The sequence below is a fragment of the Felis catus genome, chromosome E2 (assembly GCF_018350175.1).
Source record: "Felis catus isolate Fca126 chromosome E2, F.catus_Fca126_mat1.0, whole genome shotgun sequence".
In the NCBI taxonomy this organism is placed as follows: domain Eukaryota; kingdom Metazoa; phylum Chordata; class Mammalia; order Carnivora; family Felidae; genus Felis; species Felis catus.
The window spans coordinates 43,482,087-43,504,528 of record NC_058382.1 but is presented as its reverse complement, the minus strand read 5'-3'; the positions used below and the strand labels follow the sequence as shown (position 1 = coordinate 43,504,528).

At 37.6% G+C, this 22,442-nt stretch overlaps 1 protein-coding gene across 7 annotated transcripts in view; it reads right to left on the bottom strand.

Annotated features, from left to right (window-relative positions):
- Positions 1 to 22,442, bottom strand: part of NFATC3 (nuclear factor of activated T cells 3) — a 137,443-nt gene that overhangs the window by 94,795 nt on the left and 20,206 nt on the right. For all 7 annotated transcript variants that reach the window (XM_045047053.1, XM_045047054.1, XM_045047055.1 and 4 more), the window contains exon 2: positions 1,062 to 2,196. In XM_045047053.1, coding sequence (XP_044902988.1) covers positions 1,062 to 2,196 — 1,135 coding nt within the window. The remainder of the gene's footprint in view (positions 1 to 1,061; positions 2,197 to 22,442) is intronic.

The following is a 22,442-nucleotide window of genomic DNA, read 5'->3' as shown; positions in this document are numbered from 1 at the left end:
ACTCTCAGCTAGTTTCTACACTTGTTCTGCAGACTTAAGCAAACCCCTACAAAGATTAAGATACTTTTCAAAAGGAGAATGATAGGCTCAAAGATATCTTCAATACCATAATTCCACATATTTTTCTAAAGATCTGGATCCAGAAATAAACACTCATACCACTGAAAAAGCATTTTAAAAAAAGTTCTCTTCTAAACAATTATATAGACTAGATTGATTCTATAAAACAGGATTATGACAACTGAGAAGTCATTTGGAATGAGTCATGCTGTTCTTACTCCAGTTATCTAGAATTACTTACTTGCTCTTACACTCTTACTTACTTTTAAACTGTTCTCTACTCCAGCTCCTAGCTAGACTCAAAATTCAAATATATATTCATATATATACAATTATTAATATATAATATATGCATGTACATATAAATATAATTGATATGTATTATATACATTATAAAGCTAATGTATACACAAAAATTTTATTAAAAACATGTGCAAGTTAGATTGTTATTTGTAATTATTTTAGACTGGGGTAAGGCTTTCAAATATAACACAAAATCCAAAACCCATGCAGAAGACAAATTTAAATACATAAAATGTTAAAATTTCTCTACAATAAAAAAGTCAAAACTTATAAAATCAAAAGATAAAAAATAAATTATGAAAAGAACTTGCCACAATAAACAAATTTCATTTGTATAAGGTCTTAAAAATATAAAACACATGTTCCCCATTAGTATTTTTTTTTGTAATTTAACTCATACTGTAATCAATGTTTTACAAAAAGCTTTTTAAATAAGAAAATTCTTTCTAGGGAATCTTCAATATAATTTATTATTATCTACAATTCATTATCTATATACTTCTAAAATGATAAGCCTAGCCTATCTGAAGGCTCTTTTAAGACTAAAGGGAAAATAAATGCAGACTTTAATTGATTTGTCTGGAAGACACTAGAAAAAAAGGGGGGGCATCAAACCATTCCATATATATAATGCAGTCACATGCCACCAGTAACACATAAGCATGAAAAATGACCAGCAGCCATTTCCATCGACTCACCGAAATATTGGGGTGTGGCCAGGCTTTGGTTTGCTCCAGGTAAAAGGTGAAGGAACTGAAAGAAATTGGTCACCAGATGAATCTTTCTTTAAAGGATACTGAGATCCAAGGCCATCATCTACTGAAGTCTCCCGGGATGGTGATAAACTCCCTTGGTCATCTGAACAGAGCTCTAATTTTCCTGGTAGTATGGTAGCTTGATCTTCAGAAGTCTTCCTTGTTTTCAGAGGGATATCAGTCTCTACACAGTACTGAAATGGAAAAAGTGCAGGGCCAAGGCCTGATCCACCCTGGACAGAAGCATTAAGCCAGGTATCTTCTGTTACACTTCCCCTGGGGGAGTGACCAGGAGAAGGAACAGGTGAATGATGGGGTGAAAGGGACCCAGCATAACAAACCTCAGCACTGGAGTGCCGTCGTTTCCCACAGGGGGAAGTAGGCCTTGATGAGGGTCCTGAGGCTGGCCTGGGGCTCAGCCAATTCTCATCAGTAACACTAGATCTAGGAGAGTGGCAAGGAGATTGCCTGGGTGACAAGGAGTGTCCAAGTCCATATTGTTGATGCCAGGACTCTTCTCCAGGGCAACCTCCTGGTGAGCCACCAGGAGAAGTCAGAGGGGATCCAAGAGTAAATCGGGCGGCAGCTTCATTCAATTCCGAATCCACATCATCATAAATGTGTGAAAGAGATTCGCAAGAAGATGCATCTGAGAACCAGCTCCTAGAAGAGATGCTGCTGGCAGGACTAGGACTAAGGGAAGACTCCCGGTAGGATGGCTCAAGAGGAAGATAGAGATGATCTCTAGAAGGCCTTTCCAAATATTCCCTTTCTGGATCATTTATGTGTAGGTCATCTTCATGAGTATCTATTTCTTGATGACAGTTAGGAGAGATGGATGTAATTTGAATACTTGGACACTCAAAGGGTTTGGGACCACTTAAAGGGCTGTATTTAGATTCAGGAATCTCACAAGTTCCTTCATAGTTTTTGTGACCTTGGAGCTGAAACGATGGTGACAAAACAGAAGAGTGAGACGGTAATCCATGATGTGGTAAGCAAAGTGGTGAGTTTAAAGTAGATGGAGGTGGATCTACATTAAAGATGTAAATGGATGCACAATCATCTGGCTCAAGATCTATGGGGGGAAAGCAAAACAAAAACAAAAAAGAACAGAAAAAGAAAAAGAAAAAAATCAACAAAACAAGAAATTAGAAAATTTAGATGTATAAATTACTGGATGAGAAAGTAAATAATAATCTTGAGAGAAAAAAGTAGGACATAAAATGTGTACCATTAGCTCCACTAAGAGAATGGCATGTATGTTTTATTTACATTCAAACCACTTCTTTGCCAGCACCAACAATTTTAATTTTTTTTAAGTAATCTCTACGCCCAACGTGGGGTTCGAACTCACAACCTCAAGATCAAAAGTCGCAAGCTCTACTGACTAAGCCAGCCAGGCGCCCCGACGTGTGTTTTTTTAAAAAGTTACCTGGTTATTTCCACAGATACATGTAATTATTACATATTTATATTTGTGGTTATATATGTAATTTTTTTCTCTTCTTGTTTCCATTTTCTAAAATGAGAATCAGAAACCATCTGAAAACAAATGCTTCTATAAAAGAAATAATCATATCCATAATTCTAAAAAACATTCATAGAACTATAAAATGATATAATCACGTAAATTCAGCCTCATCTGGGGTCTGCAAGTCAAAATGGAATAAAGGATAGAACAAAGTCTTTGAAAGGTTTTTAGTTATAAGCACACACACTACTAAGTTTACTAATTAAAAGAATTACAGACTCAACTCAGGAGACCTAGATTCTATGAGCTCTTAGTCATATCATTTAACCTAAGACCTCGGTCTCCTGGTAGTAATCCCAGAACTTTTCGATAAAGAAATTTTTATGATTAACAGCAGCTTTTTGCTCCACTGTCATACCATCAAGAATTTGTATCTTTTAATATAGCAAACCAGGTTGCAAGAGCCACGTGATCCCACTGGATCCTTTACCTCAATTAGAAAATAACTCATCACAGCTTTTAACTTATGATAGATTATTAAAGTAAACCTCATAATGGCAGAACTTTTAAAATGTGGTTAGTGAACACATTCAGTAAAGAGTTTTTACATGTACTAAACAACAAAACCCTCTAGGTTTAAACCCTGGCTCTGCCATTCCAAAGCTGTGCAAACTTGGACGAGTTATTTAACCTCCGTTTTCTAAGGCAGCCTTTTTTTCTATAAAATTGTCAAGAGGAGAGTATCAACATCAACTAAAACACACAAGACAATTTGAAGACAAGCAACCTAATATAATGACTAATATTTAGCAAGAACTCACTACCTGCTAATAACCTTATCTTTCCCTTTTTAAAATTTAAGATGGGTATGTTATATTATTTTTTTTAACTCTGAAGTATTTCCTAATAAATTGAAACATCCTTTGAAGTACATCACTCAGTCAACTCTCTCACTCCACTTACTGAATCAAGATAAGTAAGAAGGTCAGAGCTCCAAAGAAGAAAACCCACATTTGACATTAACAAAAGGTGGAGGAAAAAGCTTTTAAAAATAAACAACTGTGGTAAGCATAGCATAATGTACAGAGATACTGAATCATTATGTTGTACATCTGAAACTAATGTAACAATGGGTGTCAACTATATTCAAATAAAAATAAATATTAATTTAATAAACAACAAAAAGAAGAGGTTTGGGGAAAATGGGAAGTAACTTCTAGTGGATATTGGGTTTCTTTCTGTACTGATGAAAATGTTTTCATATTGACTGTAGCGATGGTTACACTACTCTGTAAATATTGTATGGTATATGAATTGTATCCCAATAATGCAGCTATAAAAATACAAATAAAAAGCATAGCATTGTGTGTATGTGTATGTGTATACACATACACACAATGCTATGCTTTTTATTTGTATTTTTATAGCTGCATTATTTAAATATATATATAAATTTTTATTAAATTTTTATATTATTAAATATATATATATTTAAACTTTTAAGTCAACTCTGCACCCAATGTGGGGCTTGAACTAATGACCTGGGGATCAAGAGCTTCATGTTCTACCAACTGAGCCAGCCAGGCATCCTTAATATTATGCATATTTTATCACAATTAAAAATGTTTTTTAAAAGTTAAAAACATTTGTTTCTTATCTGACTTTAAGAAAATCATAAACAAGTGCTATCACCTAACACTTGATATTTTCATGTATATATTTGTCTATATATGTATATATTTTTATAAAGCCATGGATCATAATATTTTGGAGGTTTTTTCCTAAAAAAACCTTTTATTAAAGTACAAGATACATCATAAAAGTGCACACATCATATATAGCTCAATAAACTGTCACATAAGACATACCCTATAACATTACCCTTAAAAAAAAAATCCTGGGGCGCCTGGGTGGCTCAGTTAAGCATCCGACTTTGGCTCAGGTCATGATCTCGCAGTTCATGGGCTTAAGCCCCACACTGGGCTCTGTGCTGACAGCTCAGAGCCTGGAGCCTGCTTCAGATTCCGTATCTCTCTCTCTCTCTCTGCCCCTCCCCTGCTTGCACTGTGTGTCTCTCTCCCCTAAAAGCCCCTTTTGGCTTGCTTCCAATCATTACCTTTCCACCAAAAGTTAACCACTATACTGACTTCTCACAGCCTAGATATGTTTTGCCTATATAACATACAACCTTGTCCTTTAATGTTTTTTATATTTTATTGAAGCTTATAAGAAATTCCTAAGCAATTTTCAAGGCCATGTAAAATGTCAAGTCAATGATCATAGCTATTTCCTACTTTTTATTTTTATAAATAATGTAGCATTGAACATGTCTACACATACAGCTTTTTCTCTTGTTTTGAATCCCTCTCCAAGAATAAATTCCTAAAGGTAGAGATACTAGACCTTAGGGCAACCATTTTTAGCACTCCTACTATGTAGAAACATTTGTTTTAGAAGACTTGTTTTAATATACAACATCAGGACACAAGTATCAGTTTTACTTTAGTTTCTCCAATCAGGATATTATTTTTAATTTTAATGTAATTTAAGAGTTAAATGGTTCTGTATGAAATACAATGTTCTAGGCTGCAAAAACCAGAAAACCCAATTAAAGTACCTGAAGGGAGGGGAGGGTATTATCCAACATTAACAAGAGGTCCAAAGGTAGGACAGTCCCAGAACTGGTTATTTCATCAGTTCAACAAGGTCATCAAGAAATCAATTTCTTTGTATATTCCCATTTTGCCACTTCTGGGGTGCTAACTTTGTGCTTTTCACTTTTCAACCATATATGTGTATTTTGTCCGAAACCAGAAGCAATGTGATCATTCATTTAAAAAAAACATTTTCTGAGTAGCACTATATAATGGTTCAAGGCATGTTCAAGACACTGAAAACACAAGAGTGGAAAAAACAAAGTCCCCATTCTCAGAGAAATTTCATTCTACTGTGAAAATTAATAAAAGGAAACTTTATTTAAAATGGAGTCAGGAGGCCAGCAGGGGGAGCTCTCACACCCTACAAGTGTGAGAATGCACAATTGCAGAATGAACGGGAAGTTAGGAACATTCCAAATGGATACCAGTTTACCATCCCAAGGAGGAAGAAAAGCTTTTCTCCTCCCCAGGCAACCACCCAGCCAATGAGAGGCTGTCACAACTCAGCCAATGAAAAGCTAGTATACTTTGAACTCCAATTAACGTCAAAGTACTTTTCCTTTGAAACAGCCCTCCTAACTCCCACCACTTTACTCCGTAGAAGAGCTTTCCTCTCCTTTGTTCTCAGATTTGCCTATGGTTTTGCCATTGCTTGCTCGCCCCAAATCACAGTTCTCTGCTATTCTAAACGAACCCATTTTTGCTGGTAAAATAACTGACTGGTTGATTTTTTTTTTTTTTTTTTAAGTAGTCTTCATGCCCAGCGTGGAGCTCAATGCGGGGTTTGAACTCTCCACCCTGAGATCAAGACCTGAGGAGAGATCAAGAGGGAAGCTTAACCGACTGAGCCAATAAGCCAACCTTATTTTTTTTTTAATTTTTTTTTTACATTTATTTATTTTTGAGAAACAGAGTGAGACAAAGCCTCGAGTAGGGGAGGGGCAGAGAGAGAAGGAAACAGAATCTGAAGCAGGCTCCAGACTCTGAGCAAAAGGTCAGCACAGAGCCTGACGCGGGGCTCGAGCCCACAAACTGTGAGATCATGACCTGAGCTGAAGTCAGACGCTCAACCGACTGAGCCACTCAGGTGCCCCAAGCCAACCTTATTTTTAAGGTTATGTCAGGTAGTGATATTTGCTATAAGGAAAAATCAAACAGGTAAGGAGAATAGAAGTGAGGGAAGGAGTGAAATTAATTTAGATAAGGGGGTCAGAAAAGTATTTTCTCCAATATTTGTTAAGATTTTATCCAATACCTGTGACTATTTCCCCAAAAGTATATGAGGAGCTGAGCTATACAGAAATCTATGGGAGGGGCACCTGGGAGGTTCAGTCGGTTGAGTGTTGGACTCTTGATTCTGGCTCAGGTCACAATCTTGCCGTTGGTGGGATTTGAGCCCTGCACGGGCTCCATGCTGACAGTGCGGAGCCTCTTGGGATTCTCTTTCTCCCTGTCTCTCCTCTGTTCGTGCTCTCTCTAAGTAAGTAAACATTTAAAAAAAAAAGATGATGAAATCTACGGGAAAAACACTGCAAATAGAAGAAATAGCAAGTGCAAAGGTCTGAAGACAGAATTTTTGGATTTTATGAGGAAAAGCAAGGAAGCCAGTGGGAAGAGAACTGAGTGAGGGGGTACAGTTTAGGGCTGGGGATAGAGCAGCACTGACCATAAAGTGAGGTCTCATAGAAAAGTAAGGACATTACAACTGGTTTTTATTATGAGATGAGAAAATACTGGAGGGCTCTAAGCAAAGGAATGACACAATCTGATATATTATACATATTTAAGAAACTATTGTAATAATCTGGATGCAAAATAATGGAACATAGGACATGAGTGGTGGTAGGCTGTAAAGGTAGAAGAAATAGTAAGAAGTGAGTTGTTTCTGTTTTGTTTTGTTTTTAAGGTAAAGCTGACAGAAATTAGACTGGATGTGAGAAAGAGAGGAAAGTCAAGGATGATACCAAGGTTTAGTGCCTGAACTATTATAAGATCAGTATTCCTAATTACTGAAATGAAGAAAAGTGAGATAAATGTGGGAGACAGGAAATCGAAAATCCTACTTTGGACATAAATGTGAGATGCTAATAAGCTTTCCAAGTGGAGGTATCAAGGAGACACTTCTACCTAAAGTCTCAGGTTGGCCATATAGATTTGGGAGTTATTAATCTATAAATAATATTTACAGTTATTAAGACTAGAAGAGAGGACAAGGGAGTGAATGCAGAAGGAGAAGAAAGCAGGCAACTGAGGCATAGGAGATTCCAAGTTTAGGGATCAGGGAGACAAAAATGAGGAAGGAGAAGGGACAGTCACCTAAATGGAAGAAGAATCAAAAGAGGGAGGCATCCCAGAAACCAAGCGCTCACTCATTCAACAACTATTTATAATGTCATTATTTTCTAGCAACTGTTCCATATGCTAGATATCTGGAATAGTAAATGAATAGTAAATAATATATAAGCAGAAAATAAGACATGCATGGTCCCTGCCCTCATAAAGTATACAATCTCAGAGGAGATTTACAAAAACACAAATTAAACACTGAAACTACTACTAGGTGATAGAAGTTTCAGAGACTAAAGAAGGAACCTATTTTACAGAAAGTACAGGGAAGGCTTTTTGAGAAGGTGGTACATAAGCTAAAACCTAAAAGATTAATAGGAACCAGAAAGAAATGAAAAGGGGGGTGAGTATGGGCAGGCATAGGTGGAGAACACAAGGAGACAGTATAAGCAAACACTGAGTCAGATATTACCTTAGCTTCTTTGAGGAAGTGGAAGTCCCAATATGTGGCTAGAGCTAACAATAGAAGGAGGAGAACTGAAAAGCAGTAGAACATAGAATGATCACAGTAAGAAGTGTAAATTTTATTCCAAGGATAATGGAAACCATCAGTTTTAAAAGGGGAGTGACAAGATCTCTATTATATTTGAGAATAAGGGACCATTACTTATCTAGTACCTAGAAAGTTCCTGATGTTTAATGGAAGGTCTATATAAAAGACCTTCTAATATAATTGGAAGGTCTATATAATATATTTGTTAAAATTGTTGTCTTAAATGTCTTAAAGCATTGCAGAGATCTGAATACAAAATTTGGGAGAGTGATGTTTCATCTTCTTCCCAAGTATCACCAAAGCCCCAGCTCTGGAAAAATACGGGCATCTGCTATAATCTCTCCACAATAAATAATTCTAGGTCCAGATTTCCAACTGTAGAATTCTCAAATTCATGGTGCTTCAGAAATCTGACCATCTCAAGGCTTATTTGCTCTGTTCCTTCAGCCATTACAGGACCCCACACAAGGATGTGGTAATATACAATGTCTTATAAGGGTTGGCAAAATATAGCCCATGGACCACACCTAGCCTCCACCTGTTTCTGTACAGCCTACAAGCTAAGAAGAATTTCAAATGCTTGGGGGAAAAAATTAAGTAATACTGTTTCAATGACACATAAAATGATATGAAGTTCGAATTCTGATGTCCACAAATAAGGTTTATTGGAACATATTCATATTCATTCGCTTATGTATGGTCTATGGGTACTCTGCTACTACATGGGTAGAGCTGAGCAGCTGTGAGAAATGACTGCTTCCCACTGCTACTTGGTGAGCTAACAAAACTGCAGTGACACAGTTCTAACTTAACAGCATTTTGAGTGCAATGCATATTGATGTACTGCAACACTGTTTTAAACTTAGCAGTACACACCTATAAAATCAAAACAGGACAGAGAAAAGGGGACTTCAAACTGAAATCCCACTTCTAAGGCACATTGGAATGTGGGTTATTTTGTTATCAAATTAAATGGCAAAGCATTATATTTATCATGCAATGACATTATGGCTGTGCTGTAAGAGTACCTTATTCATCAGCATTACTGCATTAATACACCCAACCACACAGAAAATACACCCAAACACAAAATACACCCAACCCACAGAAAAACTAAAAGAAAAATTAGAGGGGCACCTGGGTGGCTCAGTCAGTTAAGCGTCCAACTTCAGCTCAGGTCATGATCTCACACTCCGTGAGTTCAAGCCCCACATAGGGCTCTGTGCTGACAGCTCAGAGCCTGGAGCCTGCTTCGGATTCTGTGTCTCCCCCTCTCTCTGTCCCTCCCCTGTTCATGTTCTGTGTTTCTCTATCTCAAAAATAAATAAAAACATTTTAAAAAAAAAGAAAAATTAGAAAACAAAAAAAAATAATACCTTATCACAAGAGGATTTCTTCACAAAAATAAGGAAAAATGAGGCTGCAACCAAAAAACGTTTCTGAATGACTCATTTGTTAGCCAACTGCACTAATGGTAATTTATTTAAATTGAATGCAACAATTGAAGAAACCAGCTCAGAGAAAATAAACTTGTATTAGCCTTTCAGCAAGAATGGTTGATTTAAAAATTGAGAATGTTGTAGCAACATCAATAGGCAATTACAAAACAAGGCAAATGGTTTTCAAGTGGTTTTCTCTAGGTCCTGATGTGTAACCAGATGTTACAGATTCAATTACTATTTATTTGAAGAGTCAAGGCAAAACTTAAAAGTGCCTGAGGAATTAGCCTCTATGAATAGTCTGCATGGAACACCTTCAGGCAAGAATACTTCTGAAAAAGTTGAGAAAACAACAGTTTTAGTACAACTTAAATGGACCCTGTTAGGATATATAATAACTGTTGGTGGTAAAAATACATATGAGAATACTATGATAATAATACTATGCAAAATTAACACCACCAAATTAGACAAATGTAGAACAAATGAGCAAATTCTTACAAACACACAAATTACCAAAACAGACTCAGAAGAAATAGGAAAATCTCAACAGACCTATACCAAGTAAAGATATTGAACTGGTAGCCAAAAAATCTCCCAACAAAAAAGTCCAAAACAAAATGGCGTCACAGGTGAACTCTATCCAACATTTAGAGAACATTCCACGAGACTACCCTATTACCAAAGCAAGACAACGATATAAGAATACTACAGACCTGGGGTGCCTGGGTGGCTCCAGTCAGTTAGGTGTCCAACTCTTGATATCAGCTCAGGTCATGATCTCGCAGTTGTGGGATCATCCTGCTTAGGATTCTCTCTCTTTCTCTCTCTACCCCTTCCCTGTGTGCTCGTGCTCTCTCTCTTGTTCACTCTCTCTCAAAATAAATAAACTTAAAAAAAAAATACTACGGACCCTATCTCTTATGAATATAGACCTAAAAGCCTTCAACAAAATACTAGCAAACCAAATCTAACAGCCTATTTTTTTTTAATTTTTTTTTTCAACGTTTATTTATTTTTGGGACAGAGAGAGACAGAGCATGAACGGGGGAGGGGCAAAGAGAGGGAGACACAGAATCTGAAACAGGCTCCAGGCTCTGAGCTGTCAGCACAGAGCCCGACGCGGGGCTCGAACTCACGGACCGCGAGATCGTGACCTGGCTGAAGTCAGACGCCCAACCGACTGCGCCACCCAGGCGCCCCAGCCTATTTTTTTTTTAATGGAATTTAGCCCAGGAATACGAGGGTGATTTGACATTTGAAAATTAATTACTAGAATGAAGGGAAAAAAAATGATTGAATTGATACAGAAAAAAAACATTTTACAAAATTCAACACTCTTTCATGATAAAAGAAAAAAAAAACTTAACAAATTAGGAACAGAAGGGAACTTCCTTAAAAATGATCAAGGGATTTATAAAAACCCCAAAACTAACATCTTGCTTATTAGTGAAAATTGAAAGCTTTTTTCCTAAGATCAAGAACAAGACAACAATGCCACTTTCATCAGTGCTATCCAACATTGCACTGGAAGTCCCAGCCAGAGCAATTAGGCAATAAAAAGAAATAAAAGGCATCCAAATTGGAAAGGAAGAAGTAAAACTATCTCTTTGCAGATGGCATGATTCTATATATAGAAAATCCCATAGAATCCACAAAACACAACTAGAGCTAACAAACAAATTCAGGAAAGTTGCAAGGTAGAATATCAACACATAAAATTCAGTTTCGCTTCTATACACCAACAAGGAACAATCCAAAAAGTAAATTAAGAAAATAATTCTATTCACAAAACCTCCAAAAGAATACAGTACTTAGGAATAAATTTATGTGTACACTAAAAACTACAAAATATTGCTAAAAGAAATTAAGGAATTAAATAAATGGTAAGAATTCCTCCTTTTTTTTTTTTTTTTTTTTTTTTTTTTTTTTTTTTTTTTTGACAGAAAGAGACAGCATAAGCAGGTGAGGGGCAGAAGGGAGAGAGACAGTATCCCAAGCGGGCTCCACATCCAGCACAGAGCCCGACATGGGACTAGATCCCAAGACCATGAAATCAGGACAGAAGCTGAAATCACGAGTCAGATGCTTATCCAACTGAGCTACCCAGGTGCCCCAGTGGTTAAGAATTCCCTTGTTCAGGGATTGGAAGATATTCTTGACACTGAAATATTCCACAAAGCAATCTACAGTCAATGCAATCTCTACCAAAATTTCAACGGCTTTTTCTGCAGAAACAAGAAAACTAATGCTCAAATTTATATGGAACTGAAAGAGGCTCGGAACAGCCAGAATAATATTGAAAAAGCAAAAGCAAAAGGATTCCCACTTCACAACTCAAAACTTACTACAAAGCAACAGTAATCAAAACTGTGGTATTGGTATAAGGATAAACACATAGACTAATGGAAGATAAAAGAGTCCAGAAAAAAACCAAAATATCTATGGTCAATTTGATTTTTTAAGATGATTAAATGGGAAAAGAATAGTTCCTTCAACAAGTGGTGCTAGGACAACCGGATAACTACATACAAAAGAATGAAGTTGAACCCCACCTCACACCACATACATAAATTAACTCAAAATGGATCAATGACATAAATATAAGAGTTAAAACCATAAAACTCTGAGAAGAAAACACAGGTGTACACCTTCATGACCTGGGATTTGGCAAAAGTTTCTTAGATTTGATATTAAAAGCAGGAGCAATAAAAGAAAAACTGGATGAAATGGACTTCACAAAAATGAATTTTTGTGAATCAAAAGATACTATCAAGAGAATAAGGGGGTTCCTGGGTGGCTCAGTTGGTGGTGTGTCCGACTCTTGATTTCGGCTCAGGTCATGATCTCACAGTTCATGAGGTCGAGCCCTGTATTGGGTTCTACGCTGACAGAGCCAGTGTGGAACTTACTTGGGATTTTCTCTTTTCTCTCTCTGTCCCTCCCATGCACATGTGCGTGCACACTCCCTCTCCCTCTCCAAATATATAAACCTTAAAAAAAAAAAAAAAAAAAAAAAGGACAACCCTTACTTAGCCATAAAAAGAATGAAATCTTGCCATTCATACCTAGAGGGTATTATGTTCAGTGAAAAAAAGGGAAAGACAAATACCATACGATTTCACTTATATGTGAAATCTAAAAATCAAAACAAACAAAAACCAGAAAAAGACTCATAAATAGAGTGAACAAACTGGTGGTTGCCAGAAGGGAGAAGGCGGAGGGATGGGCAAAATAGATGAAGGGGATTAAGAGGTACAAACTTCCATAAAATAAATTAAGTCACAAGAATGAAAAGTACAACATAAGGAATATAGTTAATAATACTGTAATAACATTATTTAGTGACAGAGTAATTGTACTTATGTGGTGAACATGAGGTAATGTACAGAATTGTGGAATCACTATGTTGTACACCTGAAATTAAGATAACACTGTATGTCAACTCTACCTCAATAATAAAAATTTCTAAATAAATATTTAAAAAACAGTTCTTGAAAAATGTCAGACCCAACAAGCCCTTCTGCAGATGATTTTCTGTAATAATGACATTTTCCCTTCAAAACTTGATTTCCTCCATATATTAAAAAAGAAGGGTACTTGTGTGGCTCAGTCAGTTGAGCGTCCAACTTCAACTCAGGTCATGATCTCACAGTTCGTGAGTTCAAGCCCTGTATCAGCCTCTCTGCTGTCAGTGCAGAGCCCGCTTCGGATCTTCTGTGCCGCCCCCCCCCCCACTCAAAATAAACAAACATTTAAAAAAAAATTAAAAATCTGAAAATTGACAGTGGGGGGGTGAGACAACCCAGAGAATGAAAGAAATTACTTGCAAATAATATATCTGATAAGGGGTAAGTATCCAGAATATATACAGAACACTTACAGCTCAAAAACAAAAAGACAACACAATTTTTAAAATGGGCAAAGGACTCAAACAGACATCCCTCCAAAGAAGATATGTAAACTGCCAACAAGCACAAGAAAAGATGTTCAACACTGGTCATGTAAATCAAAACCACAACAAGACACTACGACACACTCGCCAGGATGGCTTTAATTTAAAACAAACAAAAAAACAATGCTGGTGAGGAAGCAGAAAAATGGGAATCCTCATATATTAGGTGGCAATGTAAAAATGGTATAGCCACTGTGGAAAACAGTTTGACAGTGCCTCAAAAAGTTAAACACACGGGGCACGTGGGTGGCTCAGTTGGTTAAGCGTCCGACCTCAGCTCAGGTCATGATCTCACAGTTCGTGAATTCAAGCCCTACACAGGGCTCCATGATGACAGCTCGGAGTCTGGAGCCTGCTTCAGATTCTGTGTCTCCCTCTCTCTCTGCAACTCCCCTGCTCATACTCTCTCTCTCCCTCTCTCACTCAAAAAAATAAACACTGGGGGAAAAAAAAAGGTAAACACAGAATTAGCATAGGACCCAGAAATTCCACCTCTAGGTATATACCTGAGAACGCAAATGTACAGTCTTCATAGAAGCTTGTACACAAATGTTTACAGCAACATTATTCATAATAGCCAACAGGCAGAAACAACCCAAATGTCCATCAATGGATAAATGGGGAAGCAAAGTATGGTGCATACAAACAATGGAAGCCATAAAAATGAGCCAAGTATTCACAGATGTGCAACCTGGATGAACATGGAAAACATTCCCAAAAAAATCACATATTGTATGATGTCTTTTATATGATGTACCTAGAATAGGTAAATCATGGAGACACAAAGCAGATTAGAGGTTACCAGAGGATGCAGGGAGAAGGAAATGGGGAGTGATGACTTAATGGCTATGGGGTGTTTTTAAGGGTGATGAAAAAGTTTTGAAACTAAAGAGAGCTGTGGTTGTACAACATTGTAAATACACTAAATACCATTTAATTGTATACTTTAAAATAGTTCATTATATACTTTAGAATGGTTAATTGCATGTTGTGTAAATTTTACCTCAATAACAACAAAAACAAATAGAACTGCCAGAGAACTGAAGACATACATCTGCCCATTCCCTACTGAAACTCCACGGAATGATAGTAAAGGATATTTTTTAAGGGTATAAATTCACACAGACACACACACACAAAAAACATGAAGTCATAGCAACAAAACTTTTAGAAGGTGGAATGCAGAGCACATGGTAACTGATTTAGCATATGAAAACTGTGAACACTGATTCCCAACAAAGAACTCTAAACACTCAGGAAATGAACTACCAGGTACTTCCAGTGAAGGCAAAAAGTGAAAACAAGATTGGCACAAAGTTTAATGAGTCACTAACCTTCCCAATTTCCCAAACCACCTCACTTTGCGCTCCTGGATGACTGTCTCCCTAGGCAGAACACTGGAGACTCTCTGAAGGGGTAAAACAGAAGGAGAAAGAGAACCAGGGTAACCATACTGGAAACAGAGTTGATGAAATAAAAGTCTCTCTAAAACTTGCATATTAAAGCCCCCAACACTCTTTTCTCCCTTGGCTCACAGTACAATGTGCTTATACTCTGTAAGCAATAAATGAAATTCTTCTCTTGGGAACCTCATTAACCTAAGAGAGAAGACTTACAGTCAATGACATCACAAGGTAACCTAGTAAAAACTCCTCCAATGAGGCCTGTAAGTTAACAAGTGCCACTTCTAAGCACAAAATTGCTATTAAGGTTTGGTGCCTCTTTTTTGTTTAAGATTTTATTTTAAGTAACCTCTACACCCAACGTGGGGTAACCTCAAATAACCCCAAGACAGAGTCACACACCACCAACTGAGCCAGCCAGGTGCCCCTTGATACCTCATTTTTTAAAATAAGCAGATAGCCACAGGTCATGGAATATCTGAGAAAAGGTTCAACGATGAATAAAGAGGCAAAAAGAGAAGTGGGGGGAAAGTCTATGCAGTAAGATGGAAACCTCAAAAATAAGAACAAAACCTACCCTCAATAACCTCAAAGAAAAAACAAGATACTGTAACCTTGAAACAAGAACATGTGCTTATTTAAAAGATGAAATAAGAGCCCCTAGGAATGAAAGCAAATTGAAGTCTCCAAGAAAAACTGAAAGATCAAGTTGAAGAAATTCTCCAAAGAATTAAGCAAAGAGAAAAATAGGAAATAGGAAAGAACATTAGAATCTGTCCAAGATTAGAATCTCAAGAGTTGAAACTTCAAGTTCCAATAGAAGAGAATACAAAATGAAGAGTAGGGGCACCTGGATGGCTCAGTCAGTTAAGCATCCAACTCTTGATATCAGCTGAGGCTGTGATCTCACAGTCATGTGATTGAGAGCCTGCTTAGGATTCTCTCTTTCCCTCTCCCCAGCTCAGCATGTGCGCATGTAAGTGCTCTCTCTCTCTCAAATAAATAAACATTAAAAAAAGAAGAAGTAAGAAAGAAAATGAAGAGGAAGAAATAAAGGATCACTAAAGGTCAGATAAAAACAGATCCATACTAATGCACATTATCATGAAATTTCAGAACACAAATGACAAACAGAAGAATCTAAAAAACTGGGAGAGAACAGGTTATACATGAAGAATTAAGAATCAGAATTTCGGGGCGCCTGGGTGGCGCAGTCGGTTAAGCGTCCGACTTCAGCCAGGTCACGATCTCACGGTCCGTGAGTTCGAGCCCCGCGTCGGGCTCTGGGCTGATGGCTCAGAGCCTGGAGCCTGTTTCCGATTCTGTGTCTCCCTCTCTCTCTGCCCCTCCCCCGTTCATGCTCTGTCTCTCTCTGTCCCAAAAATAAATAAACGTTAAAAAAAAATTAAAAAAAAAAAAAAAGAAAGAATCAGAATTTCATCAGACTTCTCAAAAGTAACAATGGATCCCAGAAGAAAAGTGGAAAGTAGTACCTCAAAAATTTGAGAAAATGTTATATCTAATGTAGAATTCTACAGCCAGCAACAAGTAAGTGTGACAGGAGAACAAAAACATCTTAAAATATGCTTCCCATTGGAGTGCCTGTGTGGCTCAATCAGTTGAGAGTCCAACTCTTGACTTCAGCTGGGGTCATGATCCTGGGGTTGTGGGATCAAGCCCTGCGTTGGGCTCTGAGCTGAGCGTGCCGTCTGCTTAAGATTCTCTCTCCCTCTGCCTCTCTCCCCTGCTCATGCTCTTTCTCTCTCTAAAATAAAAAAATTATTAAAAATTTAAAAAAATATACACCTCCCATTACCTTCAGTAAGCTACTGGAGGAAGTACTCTACTAAAAAGAGTGCAAAGTAACAAGCAAAAGGAGAACATATCCAAGAAACAGGTGATCCAACACAACAGAAAGGCAAAGAAAAGGCACTATTCAAGATGATAGAGGAGATCTCAGAATGACATGTACAACAGCCTCGTTAACAACCAGTCCAGATTACAAAAGTTCAGAAGGTTCTGAGAGAGAAATCTCCAAGAAAATAACAGACTAATTAATGTATTTACAAGTACTGAGATTGAGATTAAAGCACCAGGAAGAGGGGCACCTGGGTGGCTCAGTCGGTTGAGCCTCCGACTTCGGCTCAGGTCATGATCTCACAGTTTGTGGGTTCGAGCCCCGCGTCAGGCTCTGTGCTGACCTCTTGCTCAGAGCCTGGAGCCTGCTTCAGATCCTGTGTCTCCTTCTCTCTCTGCCCCTCCCCTACTCATGCTTTGCCTCACTCTGTTTCTCAAAAATAAATAAATGTAAAAAAAAAAAAAAAAGCACCAGGAAGAGACTTTAGGAACAAATTAGCATAAAAGTACACAGAACTTTAACAACAACAATCATTAACTCTAGAAACAATAACAAATTGTACAAGGAAAGAAAATAATAGTATACTATAATGACTTGACTGTGAATAGCACAATATATAGTTATAATATAAACAATATTAATTTAACCACAATTATGATACAACCACATTGAAGAATGAGAAATGTGCCCATTGTAATTGGGAATGACTGTGTGCTAAAACTTCATTTTCCATCATGGGAAGTCAGTAGAAAATGACTAAAACTGAAAAATCAACCAATTGCTGTGCTGTATGAGCATTTTACCTAGAGCTGTGAAAGTAAATACCAAAAGAAACTGATGAAAGGGAAAAAGGCAAGGTAGAGGCAGAGTCAAGGAACTACTTTTATCCAGAATTAGCTTTACTGAACAATTTGATTCTTTTTTTATAATTTTTTTTTACATTTATTATTTTTGAGAAACAGAGTGAGACAAAGCATGAGCGGGGGAGGGGTAGAGAGAGAAGGAGACACAATCCGAATCAGGCTCCAGACTCTAAGCAAGCAGTCAGCACAGAGCCTGATGCCGGGCTCAAACCCACGAACTGTGAGATCATGACCAGAGCCGAAGTCGAACGCTCAACCGACTGAGCCACCCAGGTGCCCCTGAACAATTTGATTCTTTAAACAAAGGCATGTATGTCACTTTGATAATACTTGTAATAACTAAAAAAAGAAATAGTACTCTGTAAGAAAAATGAGAGTTAACAAGCTATTTATGGGCTAAATTCAAAACGACTCAGAAACTTGTAAAGGAAAACAGAACACTGCAAAAAATGAGAAGTAATTTTAAACGGGGAAAATTACCAGGGGCGCCTGGGTGGCTCAGCCCGTTAAGTATCTGACATGGGCTCAGGTCATGATCTCATGGTTCATGGGTTCAAGCCCTGTGTCGGGCTCTGTGCTGATAGCTCAGAGCCTGGAGCCTGCTTCAGATTCTCTTTGCCTCTCCCCCAACTGTGCTCTGTCTCTCTTTCTCTCTCTCTCAAAAATAAACAAACATTAAAAAAAAATTTAAGGGAAAATTATGTTGAAAATGAGATTATATTAGCACAGCTAGAATCTGAAAAAATAATGCAAAGAAGAGAAAGTGAACTAATTTATACCTCAAATTCATTAAGCAAAGGAAATCCACTTTATTCTAGAACATATTAAGAAGCAGTATGCTAGAATGAATGTGGAATTTTACACAGGTACTTAATTATACTATATCCCACCAAAGCAGGAAGAAAATACTTACTGAGGTTTGTTTTTTTTTTTTAAATGTCTGTTTATTTTTGAGAGAGGGAGAGAGAGCATGAGTGGGAGAAGGGCAGAGAGAGGAGACAAAGAATCTGAAGTGGGCTCTGTGCTGACAGCAGAGAGCTCGACACGGGGCTTGAACCCACGAACCATGAGATCATAACCTGAGTGGATGTCAGACACTTAACCAACTGAGCCACCCAGGCATACCTTGAGAAGAGTTTTAAAAAGCAAAGGATTCCCTATCTTTAGGTTCCATCACTGCTAAAAACAAACAAACAAACAAAATATAGTAACAATGAACAATTGCTCAAAGGAATTCTCACATGAAAAGAAAAAACCAGGAGAATCATTCAGCACGATTACACTTGATTACAGGGACACAGTCAACAATGAAGAAATGATGCTGCAATGACAGCTGAACATCCACATACAGGAAAAAAATAAGTAAGGTCAATTTATAGTCACCTAAGAAAATACAGAATATATACTAGAATGATTTTGTAAAAAAAAAAAAAATACCAGAACAATTTAATTTTTTCCTAAAATAGCCATTATAGTGGGCTATGAGAAGAAAACAATTAGGAGAAAATGAAATCTACCTAGATTTTAATAATAAGCCTTTGTTTGAATCCATCACATATGATATTATGACCAACAGGGCAAGAAATCATGGTAGCAATTAGGTACATAAATTGTTTTGGAAACAGTGAGTGACCCATAGATATCAACTTGTCCTTTTCAAATTACTTATGAATAAATAATATATATTCATGTTTCCAAATATTATAGCACAGTAAAACCTTGGATTGCGAGTAACTTGTTCCGTGAGTGTTCCACAAGACGAGCAAACATTTCTAATAAATTTTAACTTGATAAACGAGCAATGTCTTGCAATATGAGTCTTAAGTGATGCCCAATGTCACATGACCACAACTGAGCCAATGGTTCTTGAAATTTGCTTTGAAACAAGTGCTTTGGATTACAAGCATGTTTCTGGAACAAATTATGCTTGCAAACCAAGGTTTTGCTGCATTTGTAATAACTATACATAATGGCATGGGAACTACTATAGAAGACAAAATTCTAAATGACTATGAAAAACTATGGCAAAATTTCCAAAAAGCAAAGAGAAAGCAACAGTCATAGAATTATGATTACAACATAAATACAGACTACAGTAAGACCACATTAGACAAAAAATGGATTGTGTATCATTTAGAAGGTAGTGTAGGCTAACACACAAGTCCAAGGTGAGGGGGAATCAAAAGAGAAAAACACAATGAAGAACAGTGACTCAGGCACCACCTGGGTGGCTGGCTCAGCTGAGCGTCCGACTTCAGCTCAGGTCATGATCTCACGGTTGGTAGGTTCAAGTCCCACATCGGGCTCTGTGCTGACAGCTCAGAGCCTGGAGCCTGCTTCAGATTCTGCCTCTTCCTCTCTCTCTGCCCCTGCCCTTCTAGCACTCTGTCTCTTAAAAGTGGATAAACATAGAAAGAAAGAAAGAAAGAAAGAAAGAAAGAAAGAAAGAGAGAGAGAGAGAGAGAGAGAGAGAGAGAGAGAGAGAGAGAGAGAGAGAGAGAAAGAAAGAAAGAAAGAAAGAAAGAAAGAAAGAAAGAAAGAAAGAAAGAAAGAAAGAAAGAAAGAAAGACAGACAGACGAACATTGACTCTGGAGTCAAATATACCACTTACTAGGCACCTTTACCTTCATCAAGTTAATTAATCTGAGTTTCAATTCCCTTATCACCAGATAAGGATAATATCTACACTGAAAGGTTGTTTTAAGGATTTTGGACAATCTGTATCAATACCTGCCATTGTAGCTGGAACAGACATCAAATAAATGTTTATATATATAAAATATGTTGAATATACGGGTAACATTTAACAGAACAGAAGTATATCGGGTTCTCAAATAATCTACGTATTACTATTGACTATAATTTTTAAGTCAACAATAGAGTTGCATTATTTAAAAAACAGCACATTATCAGAGAATAATAAAAGCATAATACATGAACTTTAAAAGTAGTCCTCTACTTAGGGGTGCCTGGGGGGCTAAGCATCCAACTCTTGATTTTGGCTCAGGTCATGATGTCATGGTGGTGAGATAGACCTAGGGTCCAGCTCCCTGCTGGGCATGGAGCCTGCTTAAAATTCTCTCTCTCCCTGTGCCCCTCCTCTACTCTCATGTACTCTTTCTCTCTGAAATAAAAAATAAAAATAAAAATAAATGTAGTCATCTAATAAACCACATCAGTAAGTCCTTTACCATAGTGACACAAATGCTGACCGATATGCTTCCAAGATCCATGATTTCCAAAAAAAAAAAATGTCATGTACTATATAGTCCCTCCATTTCTCCCAAAACCAGCATTCTCTTTTAGATACCATTTCTTTTCTTAATCCTTTATTACTTCACACTTTTCCCCTAGACATCAGGCTACCAACAAGGATGACACCTCCCACCAGGCCCCTCTCTGGTCTTAATCTCTTAACAGAAGAGATCCTCCATCCCCAGCTCTCAAACTTAAGGCTAATTCCTTTGAGGACACTGCTTCTCTGGAAGTCACTGTAGTGTACAGCTGTTCATTCACCAATTCTCAAATGTGTACTCTGGGGCCGCTCTCTCAAGTACTCCCACACATCACTTTCAGTTTTTGGAACATTTCTTAACAGTCTTAGGAAGGCCCACACCATCCAGCTAAATCACCTTCCATCTGTTATTACCATTATCTTATGTCCTCTAGGTCACTGGCGTCTGACACAGGCTCCCTGTATACTCCAAGTCTACCTGACCCTGGGCATTTTCAACAACCAAGTCCCTCACCATCACCTCACTTCAGCATCCAACTCCCAAGAACACAACTTGGACTTTGACATTGCCAGGGCCCATTTGGTTACTATAATATTAAAACTCTAAAATTCCTATCTCTGACCACTATCCCTAACCATTCTTCACTCTGTCTCTTACTTCATTACACCGTGTTATCTCACCTACATGCACAGTCTCTTAACCCCTCCCCTTTCTCTCAATCTGTCTTTCATCTCCTGGCTTTACTTATTACCTTGTCTAGTCTATATCTCAAATTCCATCACTTCAACTGCCTTCTTCCAGGCAGTGCATTTCCATCCACTCTTTAACCTTCCACCCAGCAAATTTCAGCCCAGAATCAATCCACTCATCTTTTTCTGTTATTACACATAAGCAGGGGGGATAGATGGGGTGAGGTGGCACATAAGCAGGGGGGATAGGTGGGATGAGGTGGTTGGAACAGGACAACAACCATCCAGACTGGTAGAAACACAAACAGCAGATAGCAGAGAGGCACTCAAAAATATATGATCTCTACAAACATCTATATTTACCCTTTTCATTGTTTTCTTTCTCAGAAAAAAGTGACCTGTCTCCCAGATAAAGCTACTCTTCTCCATCTATGCTCTAAATTCTATTCCCTAAGTCCCATCAGTTATCTTCACTTTCATAGCTGTAATCTTCACATTCTCTCCATTGGCTACTTCCTTCAGTCTGTCAGTTCCTTTAAAAAGTTTCCCTGAGATCGGAATTCTTCAGGGTCTTCACTCTTCTTCACAGTCTAAAACACTGTTCTCAAGACTAGGCAAAATTTTGTCCCCAGGGAAATGTGACAATGTCTGGAGGCATTTTTGGTTGTGACAGCTGAAGGAGTACTACTGGCAAATAGCAAGTAGAGACCAGGGATGCTACAATGCACAATTCAGCTCCCTAAAACAAAGAATTATCCAGTCTAAAATGTCAACAGTGCCAAAGCTGAGAGACCCTGCTCTAAAAACTACACTTCAGAAAGAGTTGTATACTGTTACTGTCTCCATTTCCTTGTTTTTCAGTGTTATCTGGCTTCCATGCACTCTAACACTTCTTAACACAGCTAATTTT